Source organism: Corvus hawaiiensis, chromosome 15 (genome assembly GCF_020740725.1).
Source record: "Corvus hawaiiensis isolate bCorHaw1 chromosome 15, bCorHaw1.pri.cur, whole genome shotgun sequence".
In the NCBI taxonomy this organism is placed as follows: Eukaryota; Metazoa; Chordata; class Aves; order Passeriformes; family Corvidae; genus Corvus; species Corvus hawaiiensis.
Genome location: NC_063227.1, coordinates 7,189,092 through 7,209,340, shown reverse-complemented (window position 1 = coordinate 7,209,340; position 20,249 = coordinate 7,189,092). Strand labels below are relative to the sequence as shown.

General features: G+C 49.8%; 1 protein-coding gene across 5 annotated transcripts in view; it reads right to left on the bottom strand.

The window, feature by feature from the left end:
• Positions 1 to 1,111: 1,111 nt before the first annotated feature.
• The window catches only part of FLT4 (fms related receptor tyrosine kinase 4), a 57,773-nt gene continuing 38,635 nt past the window's right edge, over positions 1,112 to 20,249 (bottom strand). For 2 of the 5 annotated variants that reach the window (XM_048320042.1, XM_048320044.1), the window contains exons 12-30: positions 18,239 to 18,347; positions 16,779 to 17,138; positions 16,383 to 16,529; positions 15,598 to 15,729; positions 15,214 to 15,320; positions 14,787 to 14,922; positions 13,866 to 13,970; positions 12,363 to 12,476; positions 12,039 to 12,127; positions 11,657 to 11,804; positions 11,077 to 11,171; positions 10,613 to 10,735; positions 10,115 to 10,226; positions 9,637 to 9,736; positions 9,073 to 9,178; positions 8,009 to 8,148; positions 7,313 to 7,433; positions 6,443 to 6,528; positions 1,112 to 5,105 (exon numbers count right to left, since the gene is read on the bottom strand). In XM_048320042.1, coding sequence (XP_048175999.1) covers positions 4,886 to 5,105; positions 6,443 to 6,528; positions 7,313 to 7,433; positions 8,009 to 8,148; positions 9,073 to 9,178; positions 9,637 to 9,736; positions 10,115 to 10,226; positions 10,613 to 10,735; positions 11,077 to 11,171; positions 11,657 to 11,804; positions 12,039 to 12,127; positions 12,363 to 12,476; positions 13,866 to 13,970; positions 14,787 to 14,922; positions 15,214 to 15,320; positions 15,598 to 15,729; positions 16,383 to 16,529; positions 16,779 to 17,138; positions 18,239 to 18,347 — 2,550 coding nt within the window. In that variant the 3' untranslated portion in view covers positions 1,112 to 4,885. The remainder of the gene's footprint in view (positions 5,106 to 6,442; positions 6,529 to 7,312; positions 7,434 to 8,008; positions 8,149 to 9,072; positions 9,179 to 9,636; positions 9,737 to 10,114; positions 10,227 to 10,612; positions 10,736 to 11,076; positions 11,172 to 11,656; positions 11,805 to 12,038; positions 12,128 to 12,362; positions 12,477 to 13,865; positions 13,971 to 14,786; positions 14,923 to 15,213; positions 15,321 to 15,597; positions 15,730 to 16,382; positions 16,530 to 16,778; positions 17,139 to 18,238; positions 18,348 to 20,249) is intronic. The other 3 variants (XM_048320043.1, XM_048320045.1, XM_048320046.1) reach the window with 3 other exon arrangements.

Here is a 20,249-nt window from a genome sequence, read left to right as displayed (position 1 = left end):
CAGATGGGCAGGTCCCTGGATGGGGACAGGAGAATTAAAAGGTCCTTTTGGACGCTTTCACCCCATGGTGGAGCTGGATGAAGGGATGGCGGTGGAGAGGAGCGGAGATGTCCTCCTTCTGTCCCCTCAGCTGTGCCTCTGCCACTGACGGCTCCTCAGGGGACATTATTGTAGTCAGACAAATGGTGCTCATGCCTTCACAGGTCAACCCAGGGGTAACGAGGGGGCTGTGCCTGAGCGTTCCTTCAACTCCTGGCGATTTTTTTTTTTTTAGGGAAATACTCATTAATGCTCTTATGTCCCATTTCACAGAGAACACCTCGTTCAGCCGCGGTTCCGCCCCTGCTCCGCTCCCGCCCTTCACTGCGCTGTGACACGGCCACAGACGCGCCGCCATCTTCCCGCCGGGACCCGCGGCGCCGGGGGGAGGGCGCCACCTGCGGGCCGACAGCGGCACCACCAGGGGCTCGCCTGGGCCGAGGGCCGCGGGTTCGGTGCTGTGGGGAGAAGGGGAACTGGGACGGAATTTGGTGCCATAATGACAAGGGGGACCGGGGCCGGGGGGTCAGTGCCCTGAGGAGAACGGGCGTCCGAGGCGGGGTTGGGTGCCCTGAGAAGGAGAGGGTTCCTGGGGCGGTTGATGCCCTGGAGAAGAGGGGTCTGTGGGGGTTTGGTACCATGAAGAGCAGTCTGGGGGGTGTTGCCCCGAGAAAGGGGGTCCGAGAGGGGTTTGATTCCCTGAGGAGAAGCGGGGCCCGGGGGGTCTCTGGTTCCCCTGGCGTGGTGAAAGAGGACAGGAGGGCTGCAGACCTCCAGGGCCGAGACCCCCAGGGCCGAGGTAGTGGGTAAAGACGGTGGATGCGGGGCACAGGGCTGGTGCTGTGCTTGCTCCTGCCAGAGGGCTTAGCTGAAGAGAATCCGACCTCGCCATGAGAAAAGACGGAGTTTCATCCTGGATGGAAATGCCACAAGGTCCAGCTGTTTCCAAGAGGATGTGGGGAAATGCAAACAGACACAAAAGTAAAAATAATAAACCCAAAATGTGCTGATGGCTTGGGCTGGGGCTGGGCTGCCCCAGGGGCAGAGGTGGCCCCAGGAACCAGAGAGCAGCTGCCAGTTACGACTTTATTCATTTTCACATTTAGATATTACAACAAAACTCTTAATGACAAAGGATAACAAGTACTATAGGAAGAGAGGAAAGGAAGCAGTGTTCTAACTGGTTTGATATATAACTGTGAACTTCCAGAGACAACACTCAACGTGAGTTACAATCACTCACATATGCTCACTGGTAGGAAAACTCACGTGCAAATACCCACACACTCACCCACAGCACACTCACACACACTCACACAGACCATGCTTTGTACTCACACTTAACCCCTGTTTTAGCCTACTTGCTTCAAAGGCAGCCCACTGAAACATTGAATGCTGCTAGAGCAACAACGGGTACCAGGTTAAAATATTGCAATATAAATGTAGTGTTACTTGATACACAGGATTTTCTTCAGAGACACACGTGTATTTGCAAGTAGGGGACCCAACACTTTGTTTTCAGGAGGGAGGAATGTCCTCTCAACACCAACACTTTGTAAGGAAAAGTGAGACTGCGCATAGAGTGGAAGCAGCCATTTTAAAGGAAGGTGATGATGATAAATAGCTTAGCTTCAATGTTGAGTTCCAGTAAGAAGCCCAAACAAAACAAAACAGAGAGTGCATTGTGAACGGAGCAGGCACAATTATCGAACCCTGGGTTTTAAACATTGAAATACTCCCTTGCTGCTGTGGAAAGACAGACAACACTCCTGTCTCACGTCTTAAGCCCAAAACAGACCAGCTTCACGTCATGCTTATCTGGAGACTGTAAAAATAAAAAGCCAGAAATAATTCAAGAGAGTGGGAAGGGTTATCAGGTTTGCACATCTAATTTTAGTATACCTTTAGAGAGCAAAAGTACAATTGTCTCAACAACTCTTCAGTATCCCACACTACAGTTGTTCTTCATCAGCAGGAGTGTCTGAAGCGGAGCAGCTTTTGCTCCTATCATGCTGCATTGTTCATGCAATGCTGTTGACACAGATACAATAGGATCTGATTCCACCCCCCATCAAGATGGTGCAAGAGAGAGAAAATAAACTTCTGTGGAGCTGAATGTTCAAAAATCAGATGACACAGAAGTGCCTTCCCCAGGGTGAAGCAGGGGATTGTTAACAATGGTTTTAACAACATAACCCTTCTCCACAGGGATGCTTGTGAGCAATTTACAGCTAAACTTAGAGAAAAAGTGCTGCTGTACTGGCTGGATGTCCACGCTGACAACCAGCCTGGGCACTAAAATTCCTCTGTCCCCTTTCTGCTGAGGAATCCTGCCACTGCCCTGCAAATGTCATGCTTTGTTGGCACATATCTATCCCTCACATATGGACGGGGACTTGCAGCTACTTAGAAATTCTGGTTTTTAACTACTATTTTGTCTGTAGTCCTCTTTCTTGGGCCCTCTCTCAGATGGGGCTATTTCCAGGCAGAGAACTCTTTGTGGAGCACTGGAAACAAGAGAGTCTGAGTCCTATGGATGCACATCACCCAGCGAGCAGCCTGAATTTAGCTCAGCTGGTCACCTTCTACCCATGTCAATGCCAGTGGAAACCTCTAGCAGCATGAGGCACATGCAGCCATCCTTCTGCCAAGGGAACCACCAGTTCAAAAAGCAGGGCAAGATGAGGGCAGGAGAATTTGATCTGGCCTACACGCTGTTGGCTGTCCTACTTCCTTGTCCTGGCTCTCCAGCAGCTCCTGCCAGAGGATTCTTACTGAGTCGTAACAATTACTTAAAGATGCTCAAATTCCTGGCAACTTCAGGGGACACCAGTAGAAGTCAGGGAATTCATTGTCATACATGGTTTCCAGTTCCACATTCTGAGCCAGTTTGGCTCAAGCTGGTCTGGTTTTGTGCCTCTTTTTTGCCATGGAAATTGCAGCCATGTCATGCTGCTGACACAAAAAGGGAGGGGAACATTGAGCAAGCTGCACAGGCTTAGAGAATTTGAATGACAGGCGTGCTTTTCCCATGTGCTAAATAAATCTCCCCATTACACTTGTGTGGAGAACTATAATTAAGACTTGGCAACATCATCCATAAGGACTCACAGGCTTACGTCAGGAAACGCGTAAAACCCTCTGCTGGAAAAGAAATACAGTTTGGGAAAGCTGTACATCTGACAGGAAACACAGTTTTACAAGTCCAAATCCTTGGCTGTGTGACAGAGGTGTGGCCCACAAGCAGAAATTCCCTGGTGCTGAGATGCTCTGGTGCAAAGAGCTCTGCCAGCCATGGGCATGTGGGAGAAGAGATGATGACAAGCTGTTCAAATGAGCCTTTTCACGCAGACTCCTGAGGCAGTGATGTAACCGTGCTCTGTGGCTGAGCTCTTGGACTGGGAGCAGGATGGAAAGAAGTAGGTGGGAAGTGGTGAGGCAGCAGTACAGAAATCTATAGAGAGGGGCTGCGGAGGTTCCCCAGAGCTCTAAATTCACGTGGTATCTCTTAGAAACAAAAGACCAAAGTGAGATGTTTCCTCCACAAATAACTGTTTCTTAATCCTCCAGAGACAAGTATGCTCTGCTGGAAGCTCTACAAAAGAAACTGGAGAGGAACCTGCTGGGCAGAGAGTGCCTCCTTTGAGTCAGGGAACTTGGGAGACAGGAAAGGTCATGGTGCAGAACTGTCCATCCAGGAGAATCAGGGCTTGATCCCTGGCCAGGTGCTGTGCTCCATGTGTTCAGTGATGTCAACACACAAGGGGATGCAACCCAGAGCACCTTATTGCTGAAGCACTGTTCCTTCCATTGTTTCCAAAATGCTTTGCAGCAGCTTGAAAATAAACATTTCACTCCCTGCCCTTTTGATCTTTTTCCTCCCAGCAAACTCTATGTTTAGAAGCCAGCTCAAATTGGCCCAGCTTTGCTTTAATTTCTCACTTGAGCAACAAATGATCTCAGCACCATTCTGGGAGAAGGGGAAGGTGAGAGCAGCAGACCTGTGAGTAACCTGCTCCCAGCAGAGATCATAAAATAACCTGTTTTGCACAGGGCCTGCAAAAAGAGTTGCTGTTTATCTCACCAGGAGCACTTTAGCCATCAGCTGATGACCTACTCAGCACTAGCTGTGTTGAGATGGCTAAAATAATCCTAGTGATAAGGCAGATTGGCAGGTTTCCTCCCAGCAGAGATGAGAGGGGTGTGGATGTTGCTTGCAGAGGAGATGGAGAGGCTGGCACCTGCTCAGGATGAGCAGCATGCATGAGCATTTACAAAGATCCCTTGGGATCTCTCTGTACACCTCTTTAAAATGTCCTGCTCTTGCTGCTAATACCACTAGGGATTTTTTCCCTTTGATTCTGCTCCACAGCTCAGCGGCTGACATCATGATGAGGGGAGGAGGAAGCAATCCAAGGAAAAACATTCAGGCTGCACACCAGGAAGAAACTTGAGACTAAGACAGATCTATTTATATCTGACCTGAAATGGGTTTTCTGAATGGGAAGCTGATCTGAGCGGAGGCTGGATGTTAGGCAGAAGGTGCCGTAGTGCTGAACACTGGCACCCGCTCTCCGGCAGAATGCATCTGTCTGAAGTGCAGGAATAAAAGAAACATGAGGAATCAGTGAGGTGCTCTCTCCAGTCGCGGCACGGGGAAGCTGCAGCTGGAGGTGCTGCGTGGTTCATGCTGTGGTTCCAAGGACATCAGTGTTCCCCATCCATTTGGGATAGGTTCCCTGTTGGGTTTGGGCATAGGTTGAAGGAGAAGCTCTGACTGACCCCGATGACGTGCCTGGAGGGTGAGGGGGGATGCCTTGGCTGTCGCCTCCAGGGCGTGGTGTCATTAGTACTGCTCGGAGAAGAAGGAAGCGTGGAGAGTGGGGGGACTGGCCCCCTCTCCAGGCGGGGTGCAGCTGCCATCCTCAGAGTGTTCCGACAGCTCCCCGTATTCACTGTTGTAAAAAGTCTGGCCTCCGACTTGGGATGCATACAACGGCCGACATCTGCCCCGCAGGTCTGACTGTTCCCCCGACAGCTCCACGGTTCGACTGGGCCCTTTACTGCTGTGAGGGAGAGAGACACAGAGAATTAACCTTGGCACTCCTAGAAAGCCTCTGTCCTGCTTAGAGAGATCCCAGCTTCAGAAAGTCTCATCTTCTAATGCACGGGGCAGAGACAGGGTCAGGAATGGACTTGCATCTCCATTTCAAAGCACAAAACCAGGCCTTGCTCTAAATCTAAGCACAGCCTGTATGTTTTGTGACAAATCTACACATAACCTGGTATGCTTAGTTCAGCTCTTCTAGATACCTTTGGAATACCTTCTAGATACAGGGAAGGGTTGGGACCCCAATGAATAGGGAGAGACAAGAGACATTGCCTTAATTGTTTCTAGACCTGGCAGGAATAACAGCAATTAATACAAACCAACTGCCAGGATGGGGGAAAGGGAACAAAGGAAGATGATGAAGAAGATGTGGGAGGAAATCATCTGGCCCATCTCAGTGCATGCCAATACCAGAAATCGCAAGAGCAAGGATTTGCTCATTCAAGGAGAGGTTTAAGAGTAGTATTTTCCAGGAGACGGGACACCAGGTGTAGGAGACAACAGGAACATGCCTTAGGGAAAAGAGGACAAGAAGCAGAAGACAGTATGATACAAGAGCAGAAAGGCCACAGGGCTGTGGCTAAGAGAAAAGACAATGACCAGTCCAATCTGATGTTGGGAGGCAGAGGAGATGTGGAAGAGGCTTGGGACTGGCCTTGTCTACATATGAGGTGACATGGCTTGCTCAACACACTGTCACAGAGACAAGGTCTCAGCCTGCTCTGGCAGAGATGAGCTGCACAGGTTCTCACCCAGTTTCAAAGCCTGGGGCAAGGACATAACCATCCATAACATCCTCAGCTCTGAGAGTGCCAGCTCAACCTGCCAGACTCCATGTCAGCATATGGGAATTCCTAAGGCCTGTCCCATCCTTGCACCACCACATCAGGGCCCTGTACCCTGTGGGTCAGGGCTGAGGGAGGAAGGTGGCAGCCACATAGTTTCTGTCCATCCCATCTGCCACCGCTTAAACGAGCCCTGATATATTTCACCAGAAAATGTCAGTAAGCCTTACCAGTCTCATTAACACCACCACTCCACTGTGCCTCATTATCTTAACAGGCACATTCTCATTGATGGGCACAGTTTATATTTTCAAACCCTAGAAAACAGCAGGCTTGTCTGTTCTTCCTGTGTTTTGCCTCTCGATAAGGAGTATGTGGACTTATCTGGCTCAGGGCCCACAGCTGAGAGCTCCAAGCAGTGCATCATATGGGGAGATACCAGGAGCTGTCTCCTGGTCTCACTGCATTTGGCAGCAGGGCAGCCTCAGTGGCTAGGCTTAAGGAGTACCTGAATCCACCTTCTTTTCTGTGTCGGTTTTCTATCCTCTCAAATTCCTCAGATGCCAGAACCATCCCACTGTCTGTCTGATTGTCCTGAAAGGAAGCAACAGGAGTTATCAGTAACATCTCTGTCAACTGATCAGAGTGGGAAGGGAGGAGAAATCATTCAGGAGATGAGATCATGTGTATGTGTGATGGGGAAGAAGAGGTAGGAGCACTTTACCAGCATGCTCCATAGTTTTGCTGAATCTGATTTTCTTAGGTACCTGCTTAAAAGAAGCACATAAAAAGGTAAGATTTGTGTGCTTAGTTCAGTGCCACTTCTGGGGAATGAAAAAAGAGTGTCCCTTGGCTGGAAGATGTATTACCATCAAATCTGTGAGAGGTGATATTTTCCTCCGAGACAAAAGGTATGGTTTCAGTTTTGCCACTAGAGGAGATATCAGTACCAGTCCAGTTCAGCGAGACCAGAAGGGTCCCTACTGCACACTGCCGTGTGGGTCAAGATACAGGGGCTGCAGAAAAGCACTCTGGGTTTACCCAGAGAAGTCCTGGCAGGATTTCAGTGTGCTTAACCAGGCTGTGTTCACAGATTTGAGAAGGGTGAAGAGCAGGGTCTTCTCTGTGGTCCTTTTTAGTACCCCCCCCCTTTGTATATCTAACCTCCTTGTTTCCCACTAAGGCAGTGTGAACTGTGGTGGAGAGAAACCCCTGTGTGCCAGAGGAAGAAATGAATGTGCATAGGACTGAATGGACTTAACAGGAATGACACAGACAGGCTGACATAAGATAGGAGTGATCTTCCTTCCACAGTCTTAACAGTAAAGGTGTCAGAAAAGAGCTGCCCCCCACTCAAATCCACTCAGATGCTACTCACCGGGTGTGCCTTGTACATTGTGTGTGTCATGGGAAACTCTTCAAACGTCTTTATCCTGGATGGACACCTGATCTGATTTCCTCCCGTCAAACAACCAGGGAATGAGACACAGTTGTAGTATCTGCCAACAGAAGCATAGTGCCTTCAGTAATGGCAAGAGTCAATGTCCTGAATGAACAGGACCTGAACCCAACCTCCTCACTGTGCAACTGAAGTATGCAGGGAGGAGGATGACCCAAATGGTGGATTTGGGGAGGGTAATGGGGTCACCTTAGGCCTCATAACCCCATACTACTTCTGCAGTGGGGAACACCCAGACTTCCTGACTGAATCAGGCCCCAGTGACCTCTCCACTAGGGATAAGCAGGTATAGATCCCAGGCATCACATTATCATAGCTCACCAGGGAGGAGAGGCCTGGGACTAATTGTTGGGTCAGTTAGGAGCAGATATGCTGGCAGCATAGCTGGAGGAGAAGAAGGAATGTCATAGGCTTACAAATCAGCACTTCCTTATCAGCAAAATAAAGTAATTTTGCTCTTATAAGCAAGATGCTACGGCTTAAGTGCTTGGATCACACCTTATCACCTGGGATTTTTCAAACATCTGGGTTCTCCCCATATCCCTCAGGCTCCCTTAGAGGTCAGGCTGCTGGCTGCCTGCTGGGCTCTCTCTGCCCTTTTCAGAGGGGATTCACCTTGCTGCTAGGCTGTGGCAGCGTATCCTCATGTCAAAGTCCTCTTCATCTGAGTTTTGCTGGGCAGAGGAAGGCACCTGGGAGAAACCATCATCTTCTGAGCTGTGAGAGTCGTTCAGTGGGATGTAATCTTTCCCTTCCTGGTAGGAAGAACAGTAAATGGCCTTACAAGAAGGGGAGGACTTTCTCACGAGAAAAGGCTCCACAGGCAGAAGCTGTCAGAGCTGGGAAGGAAAATGTCTGGTTTATGAATTTTATTTCTCTGGGACAAAATATCTGGTTGGAGATTTCTGTGACCTTTGCATTAAGTAGCTGTGAGTGATGTATGGAGGTGTGTGTGAGCAGGAAAACAACCTAATCCCATAGTTCTCCAGTTTACATGGACAGAGTACTGTGCTCCAGGGCAATGTCGTTGTGGCTTAGTCATGCCTGTGCTGGGAACCACTGCTGAAAGGTTAAAGTCAGGAACGTCAGGATGAGATAGTACTCAAGCATTTAGCTATCATTTTCTGAAAGGGAACATCAAGAAAAAGTTAAAATCAGAGCTGCACACTCATCACAGTTAAATGTCCTGGTGAGTTTCCACATGGAAGTGATCAGTAATACATTCAAAGAAATCGTATTACTGACTGCTGTAATGTAACAGTTGTTTGCTTCACGTGGCCCTGACATTTCAATCTGAGGACAGAGTTTCAGAAACCCTGGCCAAGTCCTTTCATTATGCAGGCATGTGGGAGGCAGAAGTACCAGGGCCTTGACTCAGCTGAAGAATTTCAAATAATCATCTGGGGATTAGGCTGCAAGTACTAGAATGACGACTGAGAGGGCTTCTGCCCTGCAAGGAGCAGAGTTTTATGAGGATGCAGCTAAAAGGCTGTTGCATAAATGAGTTCTCCAACAGCTCTGGGAAATAGACCTCTGACCCAGGAATCTCTGTGTTATTGGTTGGCCTACACAAAGGTATTGCATTGATCATGGAGACAGCTGAGAGCACAGTGAAGGAGCTGGTGATGACAGAAGAAAGAGCTTTCTGGAGCAGAGCAGGGACACAGAGAGGTTTTCACCTGCTGAACATTTTCCTGAAGAAGGTTCCCCAGTATCTCCACAAGGTCGGAGAAAGTCGGTCTCTCCTTGGGATCACCATGCCAGCAGCTCAGCATTATACGGTAGCTGCCAAGAAGAGATGCTGGTTTTATGCCACAGAAACTCCCTCCTGCCCCACTCCACAGCTCCCACCCACATGGTGCCCACTGGGACAACCAGTTCCTGCACTGGGAAGGAAAGCTTGGCACCCCCAGCACAATGGCCAGGTGGACTTACTGGCAGGGGGTTGCTTTGTTTTGCACTTATTATAACAGGCACAAGGAGCTAATTCAGACCCCTCTGATACCCTCCAGAGCAGGAAAGCACAGTGCTCACTTACAGACCCATCCTAGCACGGGCATGCAAGGATACCTAGAGAGCAGCTTAGAATGAAGGATGTGTTGGCTCATCCCCTATCTTGGCTGAAAGGTCTGCATCCCACAGAGGGGCCTGTCCTGCTCTATGCTGGGATCTGGTAGGTTTCTGCCCTGCCACAGAAGCCTCTGCTTTGACCAGTGCTGGAATCCTTGAGGTTTCTGACTCACATTTCTGCTGTGGCATACTCTGGTGCTCTCATTCTGGTACCGTCTTTGAGCCTTTGGCAGAACTCCTCATTGATCTGGACTCCAGGATATGGAGATGCCCCTAAAGAAGGTTCAGAGAAGAGTGGGAACATGAAATGTGCCATCAGAAACCAGTCATTTTGAGACTGCCCTTTTGTGACTGCCCTTCCTCCCAGAACACTGAGAGATGTGGTCACTTCTCATACACAACCCAATCCTTAGTGCTGCCTGAGTCAGGCTTCTCTGCCTCAGTGAGCTGGAGGCCAGCTCTGCATGCCTGTGTCCCCATCACTCTGTTCATGGGTGGATATGGCCTCCATTTTTTTTGCCTACATCGATGTCGCTTCCCATCAGTCCTTAGATGTGCTTCAGAATGTCTGTTCTGCACAGACTCACCCACAAACTGCTACGTTGGTAGAGGTGTCTCCCTCAGCAGCATGAGACCCTCATTAACACTCACCTAGTGAGAAGATTTCCCAGAGAAGGACCCCAAAAGACCACACATCACTCTGGGTAGTGTAGACCTTGTCGAAGATGCTTTCTGGAGCCATCCACTTCAGTGGAAGACGGGCCTGCAGGAGTGAGAGGCAAGACACAAATGTTCAGGTGGGAATATGTCCCAAGACAGCCCTTCTTGTAGCAAAAGGATGAAATGGATGAAAGGAAATCAGAGCCAATAACCCTGCTCCTCTCTCCATGGAGGAATGGAGGTTTGATTACATCAGAGAGAGGGATGGAGACACTGAAAGGAGGATGAAAGAGTATAAGGAAGAGTAAGTTAATGACAGGCTGAGGGGCAGAAGGAAGGAGACAGAGATCTGCTGGTGGAGGAGGACAGGACATGTGTCATTGGTCCAGTGGCTTTTGGTCCCAGCCATGCAAGTAATTCCACTCCTGCTTTTTCATCTTTTCATCAAGGGGGCCTAGTCTGTAAAGGGTTTGAGAAAATGGCACTCACACTGCCTTTCCTGACATAGTCGGGGTCTTTGTAGATGTCCCGGGCGAGGCCGAAGTCACAGATCTTTACCACGTTGTTTTCTGACAGCAGGATATTGCGGGCTGCCAGGTCTCTATGGATGCACTGAGGGCACACAAAGAGGAAGGGGCAAAATAAGACGGACAGGAACCACAATCAGAAAGTGTACAGCACCTCCCTTCCCCCATAAACCTGAGCTGTAATGGGGGAATGGTAGAAATGGGAAGAAGCTAAAGATAAACATTTCAAAAAGGGATGGTTAAGGAGAGGTTGAAATGCAAGAGAACTAATTTCCCAGCTTTGTGTACACATGACTATCTCATATTTCCTGAGAAGTGAGAAGTGTGAGACAGATCGCTGTGTGTCACCTGAAAGGTGGCTGTAGTCAGGTCTCTCTCATCAGGCACGCACAAAAGATCAGGTGAGCAAAGGAAAGCTGAACTCACCTTTCGGGATGCCAGGAATTCCATGCCACGTGCTACCTGGAAGCTGTAGCAGATGAGGTCTTCCATTGTCAAGGGACTTTGCCACAAGTCATCCACTGTCCAGAAGTAAAAGAAAATGATTAGGCAATTGGAGATCTGTTGTCCTCTTTGCTTCTCTCTGGGACTGCAGGATACAGCCAGTTCCTCAGTGAAATACAGTTAGTCCTCAGTCCTAATTGGAATAATGAGTCCAGCCTCCAGCACATCAGAGAGTTGTGGGGAACAGGACTAGAAGGGGCTTTGAAGGTCAGCTCATAATTTCTGTCCTAGGGAGGACTCACCGAGATTCCCCTCAGTTCTCCTTTCTTCAGGCTAAAATACCCAAAGGGACTTAATCCTCCCTTCTGAGTTTCTGGTGTCTATTACAAGAGACAACAGCTGGTATAATAGCCTTGTTTAGGGAATTGACATGCAACAGTGATCAGCTCCAAGGCTGGCTCCTAGCTCCTCACTGATATTCTCTACCCATTCCCCAAGCTAGCCAAGTCTAGCATAGTTTTGGTGCTGCAGGTGAGGAGCTGCTGCCAAGGCTGAGTGTTACCTTCCTGGATGGGCTGCGCTGTGCGGCTCTTGTGCATGAGGAAGCGGTGGAAGATGGCGCTGTCGCTGGTCCCGGAGCGGCTCCTCCTGTCTGCTCTCACTGCCTCCACGATGGACTGCACCTGAATACGCAGCCTGGGAGACTTTTCCTGGCAAGGGAACAACCCAAAACCCTCAGCAGGCAACACACACTGTAACCCCTGCGCCCACGAGCTGCACAGTCTCTTCCTGTTCTTAAACTGTAATTCTGGCCTGCAAGCATCTACCTTTGCAGAAAGAAGGACAGAGGGTATCTTTGTCACATTGTCAGATCATGTATTAGGCTGCATGTCTTCCTTCCCTAGATATGGGACAGGCCCCTAGGAGCAAAGGAAGCTACTCACCCTGTAAGGACTGAATCCTTCCCGCTTGGTCCGCAGGTAGTTGGAGAGGTTTCCATACTTGCAGAACTCAACAATAACCATGAGTGGACCTGGTGAGAAGAGAACAAAGGTTGGGGCAAGAGGTAACAGCTTGAGTTGGTCAGAATTTTCCACAACTTGTGTTATGTGCAGCCCTGGTCAGCTGTGACATCTGCTCTAAGTACACACAAACACACTAATAACTTCCCCACACGTCCCTGTGATCACACATGTGGACAGCAAAAAGACACGGGACAAGCTCTGCTCTTTGGGAGCAGGCATAGCCTGCTGCCCTGGGATATTTACCATTGGGTTTGGTACAGGCACCCAGCAAATTCACCACGTTGAGGTGATTCCCGATGTGAATGAGGATCTTCAGCTCTGACATCAGTGCCTTGTGCTCGCTTGCAGTAGCTCCCTCTAGAAACACAGAGACCATGTCACGACACCTCCTCACAGCTTTTCACTCTCCCTCACCACCTTTCTCTAGCAGCGTGTTAATGGGTCTTGCTGAGGAGGCTGTGACCTCAAAGCCTTGGTACATTTTGTTATTGCATGTTCCAACATGAAATGTTGAGCCTTGTCTGGAGATCCCAGGATCCCTGCTGTAACACATAGGGTGCTCTCTGCAAGTGCAGGGACCCAGAACAAAAGACAACACAATCTGTGCCCAACATATTTTTCTTTATGATAGTTGTGCAGTGAAAAAGATCACTTGAGACTTTCATAGGGATGCACCTGTTTGAATCTCTGCCCTTTTGGCCTCCAAACAAAGATAACAAGCCATGAAACAATTTGAAAGAAAATTAGGAACAAAAGACATCTGATTCTTTTTATCACAATTGAAGATAGGATCTGTCTCAAACCCAGATATCTTTTGATGATTCCTCTTCAATAGCAAACACAGTGTCATGCTCCTGCCAGATCTCTGTACTGCATCTTCTCTCAATTGTCCAATTCGTATCAATTCTTGACCCTCTGTTTTACCCCCAGAGCATGTTTTCTGGTTTTGTGTGCCTTTTTCATACTTTTCCGCTTCCCCATATGCATTTTGTCTTACTTGAGAGTTTGTAAATTTAGCCTGAGAGACAGAAGCATCCTCTTGAGCTGCAGCTGAAGGGCCAGATGAGAGCCTTGCCTCAAAGGACTGTAAAGCAACCTTGCACACCAGGCTTCCTTCTGCTGTGCAGATGAGCTGTACATTTGCAGCAGTAAATACTGCTCAGATGAGCCATGACTTGATTTCCATGTACAGGCTACTTCTGGCCACAGACTGCTTCAGTGTTTTGTTTGGTGCCAAATTACAGAATAATGTTTTGGGTGCCTGTTTGAAAGCAAGGCTATAAAAGCTTAAAATCTCACTCTGGATAGACCAAGTTTTGGGTGCAAAGCCAATTTAGCCCTCAGAGCTGGATAAGAGCTGCAACCTGCTTCCTTACCCAGCTCTGGATCTGGCCCATAAACACAAAATACAGGTACATTTGGAAGAAGGCAGTTGGGAGCAACACTTCCTTCAGTGACCTGCCAAAGAGGGGCTCTGGATTCCTCTTTGTCCTTTGAGACAGATTTCATTCTTTGCCTTTGCAGACAGCTAAATTTCCTTGAAAGCGGAGTTCCCCAAATCCCTGCTGTCTGTTCTGCCACTTCAGCCTCCCAGTGCAGCTGAATGGGGCCAAACAGGATCAACTGTGTTGAGGCCAAGAAGCCATTTATTAAAAGACAGGCATTTACAGGGTGGATGTTCCCTGGCAGGTGCCTCATTAATTGCTGTCTACACACATTGCATGTTTTGCTTCACTGTTCACGTACCTTTCAGCATTTTGACTGCTACAGTCTCACAGCTGTTACTTTTATTGATCCCAAATGCTGATGCTTCCACCACCTTCCCAAAGGCACCATGACCCAGGACTTTACCTATGGACAAGGAGAGTCAGTGTGAAGAAAGGCAGGTGCAGAACAGGCAGAATAGAATGAAGGAAAACAAAAATCCCAACAGGAAACCATGGGAAGAAGAAAGAAAAAACTTCATAAAGGAAAAGGAAGGAATGGAACATGTGCCCTTTCAGGTGGCTGCTTACTGTGTCAGTGAGAATAGGAGAAAGGACGATGAGAGGAACTGAGACAGAGCTGGCATGGACAAAGCAGAGGAAGGAAATGGCCATGAAGAAGTGAGGGGCTGTTTGTTGCCCTCGAGCAAGAAGTTGTTGTGTGTGGGAAAGGTAAACGACCCCTTGCAGCACAGCAGCCAGGACTAATGTCACTGCTCTGTGCCTCAAAGGTAGTCTGCTGCCCTTTAAACTCTGGCAGACAGAGGGAAGAGGCTGCAGGTAGGTGTCTCAGCATGAGGACAATAATGGATGCAATCCTGGTCCTGAACTTGGGGTACCTGCTGTGAACTGGGCTGTTCCGTCCAGACTCCCACTTGGAAAATAGGGGGATGTGTTTTAAAGCATGCCAAGGGGTCTTCTGTTTTCAGTAATACCTGTGTGGATACACTGAGGAGGTTTGGGCTTACAGTTGGCTCAGACCTGTCTACAGTCAGACCCAAAGAGATTTCCCAGGCACAGCTGGGCTTTAGGGACAGCCTGGGGAAGAAGATGGGAAGCCTGAGGCAGAGAGAAAGCATTAAATACACACAGAAGTGTGTTAAGAAACCTGGAGAGTGAGTTTGTAGGGCTGGTGGGAAGCCCTGGCTGCAGTGTGCAGTGGGAGGGAGGGGGTCTGGCTCACCTAAGCGCAGGCGGTCTCGTGGGAACTCCCACTTGCTGGAATCATAGGGCAGGTACTCGCACTGCTCCTCCAGAGGCACCTCGCCGGGGTCCATGATGATGGAGAGGTAGCCTGTCTTGATGTCTGCGTGGGCTGGCTGCAGGAACCAGCCAACACAAAGGGTGAGGAGGTGCCCTCCCTGCCCTGGGTGCTGACTCCCAAACGGGATTTGGATTCTTTGCCTGCCTTGACCTGCTACCCCCTCAAGCAAAGACCATTTCCAGTCACCTCCTTTACCACAGCCCTTATGCACCCTGTCCTTGAGAGTGAGAGCCTTTTATGACCTCCTTTTAGCAGGTGCTGTCATGCAGCCCCACATCACAGCACTGGTGCTGCCCCAAGCCCTGATACGCCACACGCCCTGCCTGGGGCACAGTCAGTCACCTACCCTTTTGATGTTGCAGAAGATGAGAATAAGTAGGATCCAGAAGAAAACAGCAATAACTCCAGTCCCAATCAGGATGACAATCTCCATGTTGGTCCTATCATCAGAGCCTGCGGGATGGGAGGGAAATCATAGCTTCAGGGATTTGCATTCCATGCCCCAACTCAGCCATTCCTTATGGCCTGCATCAGGATGTGGGGTGACTGGAGGCATGTTTGCCTGAGCTAAACATGCTCTGGACTATAGATCCTCCTGTGAGAGCACCATGCCACCAGCAAGGCCAAGGGGCTTTCACTGCCTCCCACTGCCACAGGGAAGAGGCATGGGCTTGGCCACAACTCCTCCTCCACCCCTTCACATCCCCAGAGGTGTCGTGGCTGCTGGTACCTTCCACAGAGACGCTGGCCGAGGAGTTCACACAGCCCTTAGCGTTGCAGACGCTGCACAGGTAGAGCCCAGCATCCTCCTCCCTCACCCTCTGAATGCTCAGCCTCTGGTTGAAGTCCGCAAGGTCAATCCCTGTAAGGCACAGAGGGTTGTGGTGGGCACTCACAGGGAGGGAAGATTAGTACACTGGACTCAGGCTCAAAATAAGGCTTGCATTTTTTGGCTGATTCATTTTAGATGGTAGAATGACATCGCACCAGCTGGTAAAGGCTTTTCTCTTGATGGCCCCAGAAACACCCTGGAGGGGCCTTCCCCAGGCAATGTATGGAGAGTACAAATCCCCCACTGATCATGCTGAATAGGGACAGTGCCCAGGCAGTCTAGCTGGCGTGTCAAGTTCTGCTTTATCTTCAGAACCTGTTGCTTTCCCTCTGCAACGTGCCTGGATCCTTCGCATGTTCCTTCCATGAGATCTGGGTTGGTCCCTGCGTAATCAGAGATGCCAGGCACTGAGCTGAGAGTAAGAACATGAATGATTTCTCTCTCCCTGCCGTCCAGCTGAATGTGCACAAGCACAGACAGTGTTGAGCCAGGCCCTGGGGCATAGACTTATCCAGCGAAGACTGCATCAAACTAGGACAGAATGTGATTAAAACCAGGGTTTGGCTGATTCAGAGAACAGGTATCTTTATCTGGGCATAACAACTCCTGGAACCCAGCAGTTTTCAGCTCTCCAGCTGCTGGACATAATGCCCTGCCTGTGATCCACCCCCAGCCCATTGTACCTGACACTTCTTCCACCAGTTTCTCATCTTTGTACCAGCTGATTTCAGGAACATGGTTGCCGTCCACCTTACAGCGCATCTCTATGGAGTCGCTGACGTTCACCCAAATGTCTGTCAGGTTCTGCTTGAGGCGGGGGATCTCCAGGGCTGGAGGAGCAGCACAAAGAGGAGGAGGGGAAAACGGGAAACTGATTGATCAAAAGAATATCTGTGTTCCTGGGGGGCTTTGGGTCTCTGACCCCTGATGAAGGGTGTCTTGAGAACCCAGGTGCCCTGCCTTTGCCACCTTGAGTTTAGCTTGCTTGTGTGGCTTCCCCTGGGGACGGACTGGGAAGCTGATGGCAGCAAGAGCACCAGCTCTCCTCTGTCACTCCCACCAGCCCTGTGGACCCTCACCCTGCACAGAGATGTATTTCTTGTGGCAGTGTTTCTCCCGGGTCTTCCTGTTCTGCACCTCACACACGTAATCTCCCTCCTCATCCAGGGAGATGTTGGGGATGGTGAGCAGCAAGGTTGCATCGTTGGAGTCAGGCTGGAAGCGCAGCTCCCCCTGCATCTTGGTGGCATAGTGGTGGACGTTCTTACAGTCCAGCACGAGGGGGTTGCCCTCCTCATCGTGGAGCTTGGAGAGGTTCAGCCGATACCACTGCAGGTTCTCATAGGTGTAGTTGTCCGCATTGCAGCTCAGCTGTAGGTCCTGCCCCTCTATGGGCTCTTCCGAGGGCTGGGACTCAATCTCAAACCCGTCTGGAATGGCTTTCAGGAAGGAAATGAACATGTGAATGAGTTTTCATGGCTGAGCTGCCAAACACAATGAAATTGTCTCCTTGGGCTCAGCTCTCTGAGGTCCGCCTGTCCTCAGCCAGGGTAAAGGTAACCACTGTAGACCAGAACTGTGACATGCAAACTGCTGGCAACCACAGCTTAAGCCCAGTGAGTGCTACGGGATATGCTCAAGTCCCAGGGCCAGATTAAGATGGAGTCAAAAATGAAACAAGCCAGGGAGATCTGAATTAGGCTGTTACTGCTCCCAACTCAGCTGCAGCATTCTGGTTTGCATCCATGCCCACTTTTACATGTGCAGGCAGTGACACAGCAGCCTGGACAACAGCACGGAGAGCATTACTGAAGCAGTGACTGAAGATGTTCATCTGGCTTCACAACAGCTGGTGGCTCTGACAGCACAGGTACTACAACAAGGGCCATGAGCCCAGCCTTCTGGGCTGGGAATTTTATTATGGAATTCTCATTCCGTAAGATAAGCTTTTGCTGTGCCCTTGCTGGGCTCCCTGTCCCAGCAGACAGGGACAGGCTCCCGCCAGGACGGGGAACCTCTGGCAGGAGGCTCATACAGCTGCCTATGGGCCATGACTCCAGCCCACACCACTGGGCTCTGGTTTCTCAGCTTCCTCTCACCACCAAAATCCCGTGGGATCATTGCCGGGGCCTGGGGCCAGCGGGACCTGGCCTGGGATAGGGTCGGGCGGTGCCACTAGAGGATGCTCTTGGACCAGACACATCCCCAGCCCAGGGAGCTGCCTGGGCGTGAGCCAGCAGGATGTCCCCAGCCCAACACCTGCCCAGGACCTGCCAGGGCTGCTTCAGGACCTAGGCACAGGCAGTGCTGGCTCATTCCCTGGTCTGCCTGCCCAACTGTCCCTGTGCTATTTGCTGCCAGGGCTTCAGGCATTTGCCACCCAGCAGAGCTCTGGGTTAGCCCTGCTTTCCTGCTGACTTTTCCAGCAGTCTCTGTTGAAGATCCTGTGAATGGCAGGATCTGGCAGCTCTAGGGACCTGCCTGTTTCAAGCAGAGAGCTTGGCTGATGCAGGTGTGAGGAGGATTTTGCAGTACTCACTGGTCACATAGAAGTAGATCAGCCGCTCATCTCGACCCACTTTATTAGAGGCAATACACTTGTACATGGCTGAGACATTGGCCTCTTGGATGGCCAGTTTGCTGACTGTCTGATGGGGGAAGAGAACATATGGAGGAGTTAGGAAGAGCAACAGGGAAGAGAAGTAGGATCACTGCTGCTGTCTGGCAGATAGCAAAGCCCCCAACAGCTGTACCTGGGAAAGGGTTATGCAAAAATATCCCCTTATTCTACAGCCCTTTGTGCATATCAAGCTTTATCTGTTGGCTTGAGCAACAACAACATGATTTTATTCCCAATCTCTGCTTCTTTTTATGAAGCCCAGTCAGCATAGATGCCTCTCCATGGGAGCAAACTTCTTGCAAAGCCCCTCAGGTCACAAAGGGGACAGTGCTCAGCAAGGGGGACAGTAACATGATGCAGGGCTGAGGGGATGGCTAAGCTCTTGCTAAGCTTTATTTATAACAGTGGGGAGAAAGGGAAAGGACACCAGGGCTTTGATTCCCTGAGCCCTCTGCAGTTAAGTGACTACTTAGTGTCCCACAGGGTTCAGTGGAATTTACAGGTACTTACAGACCTTAAAGCACTCCTTTTACCCATAAGGAGAAATCAAACCTGTGAAAATATCCCAGCTCTCATCCCTTCAGGAAGAGCTTTCATCTTCTCCCTTTGAATTCCAAGTGTACATAGACACGGTCCTAAAAGCTTCCTTGTCTCTCCTTCCAGCAAGACATGACTAAGACTGGGCAAACAGCCAAGCTGCCATCCTGGGAGCATGGACCCAGGGCATGCTGCCTCCAAATAAGCCAGAAAAAGCAGCTGGGGAATAAGGCTGCTCTCCTCCTCCTCTTGGCTCACACTGCACATGTGTGAGCTACCAAATGTGTTACAAGCACTCCCCTTAGAGGAGACTTGCAGTTTGAGGCTCCAGCTTAAACAACAAGTTAAGCACATGCAGAAATCTCTCTAATGAGACTGTGTTTAAAATGAAAAATTAACGTGTTCCTACAGGGAAACTTCTTTGCCTTTACTATTCATCCCATAGACTTTGGGAAGCATTTCCGTTCTGAGGGGCAATGTATTAGGTTATGTTAACCAGAAGGAACAGTCATTCATTCAGTGCATACTCAACACAGCTGAAGTGACTTTATTACTGGTACTTTTGTGCATTGCCTTTTCCGTTTCTCGGGGTTATTCACACAGCCAAAGTGACCCTATTGCTGGCACTTTTGTTGGTGCCTTTCCTGTTTCTTGGGGATTTTCCTTCTGATCTGCAGTGTTATGTTTGAGTTGGGGTTTCTTGATCTGACATCATCCCGCTGCCTGCAGTGCATGGCTGTGCACTGCACATCCTGTGGCTCATTCTGGCCTTTACAGATGGAATTAAAAACAGGAGGATGGTAAGAGAAGACAGGCAGAAAGGACAAGGAGAGAGAGAGAAAGCAGATTTGAGGATGTAGCATCCCACTGTAACTGGAAGAGCTCTTTTCTCCCAGAGCTCTTGCACACCTGTGGGATGCACAACCTAAGTTGAAGCTCCAGGAGAGTTACAACCAAACAAATGGAATGAGAAGGACGCAGCTGAGGAATAGGAGGAAGAAAATGAGGAAAATAGGGAAGGATCAAAAAGGACCGATACAAGTATCACATCCATAGTAGGACACAAGGGGTTCTCACCCAGGAGCTCTCACCACCCCTGCTTGCGTCCCTGAGGAACATCAATCCCTCATTCTCCCTTTAGCTGCTCTGGGAGGAGAAGCATCTGCCCTTGCCACCCTTTTGGCAGAGTGATGAACTCCTGGCCAGGCCAGGGGACGGGAAGTGCCTTTAGAGGTGTGTAGGAAAACAGGAAGTGACTTTCGGAAACAGGGGCCCATTTGTTTGTTCTGCATCCCTCTGTGAGCGCCTGGTGCCCGACACCAGTGGGGACAGGAACCCCGTCACGGCGCAGACCTGACACTCATGGCTACCAGGGACACGGAAAGAAACAAGC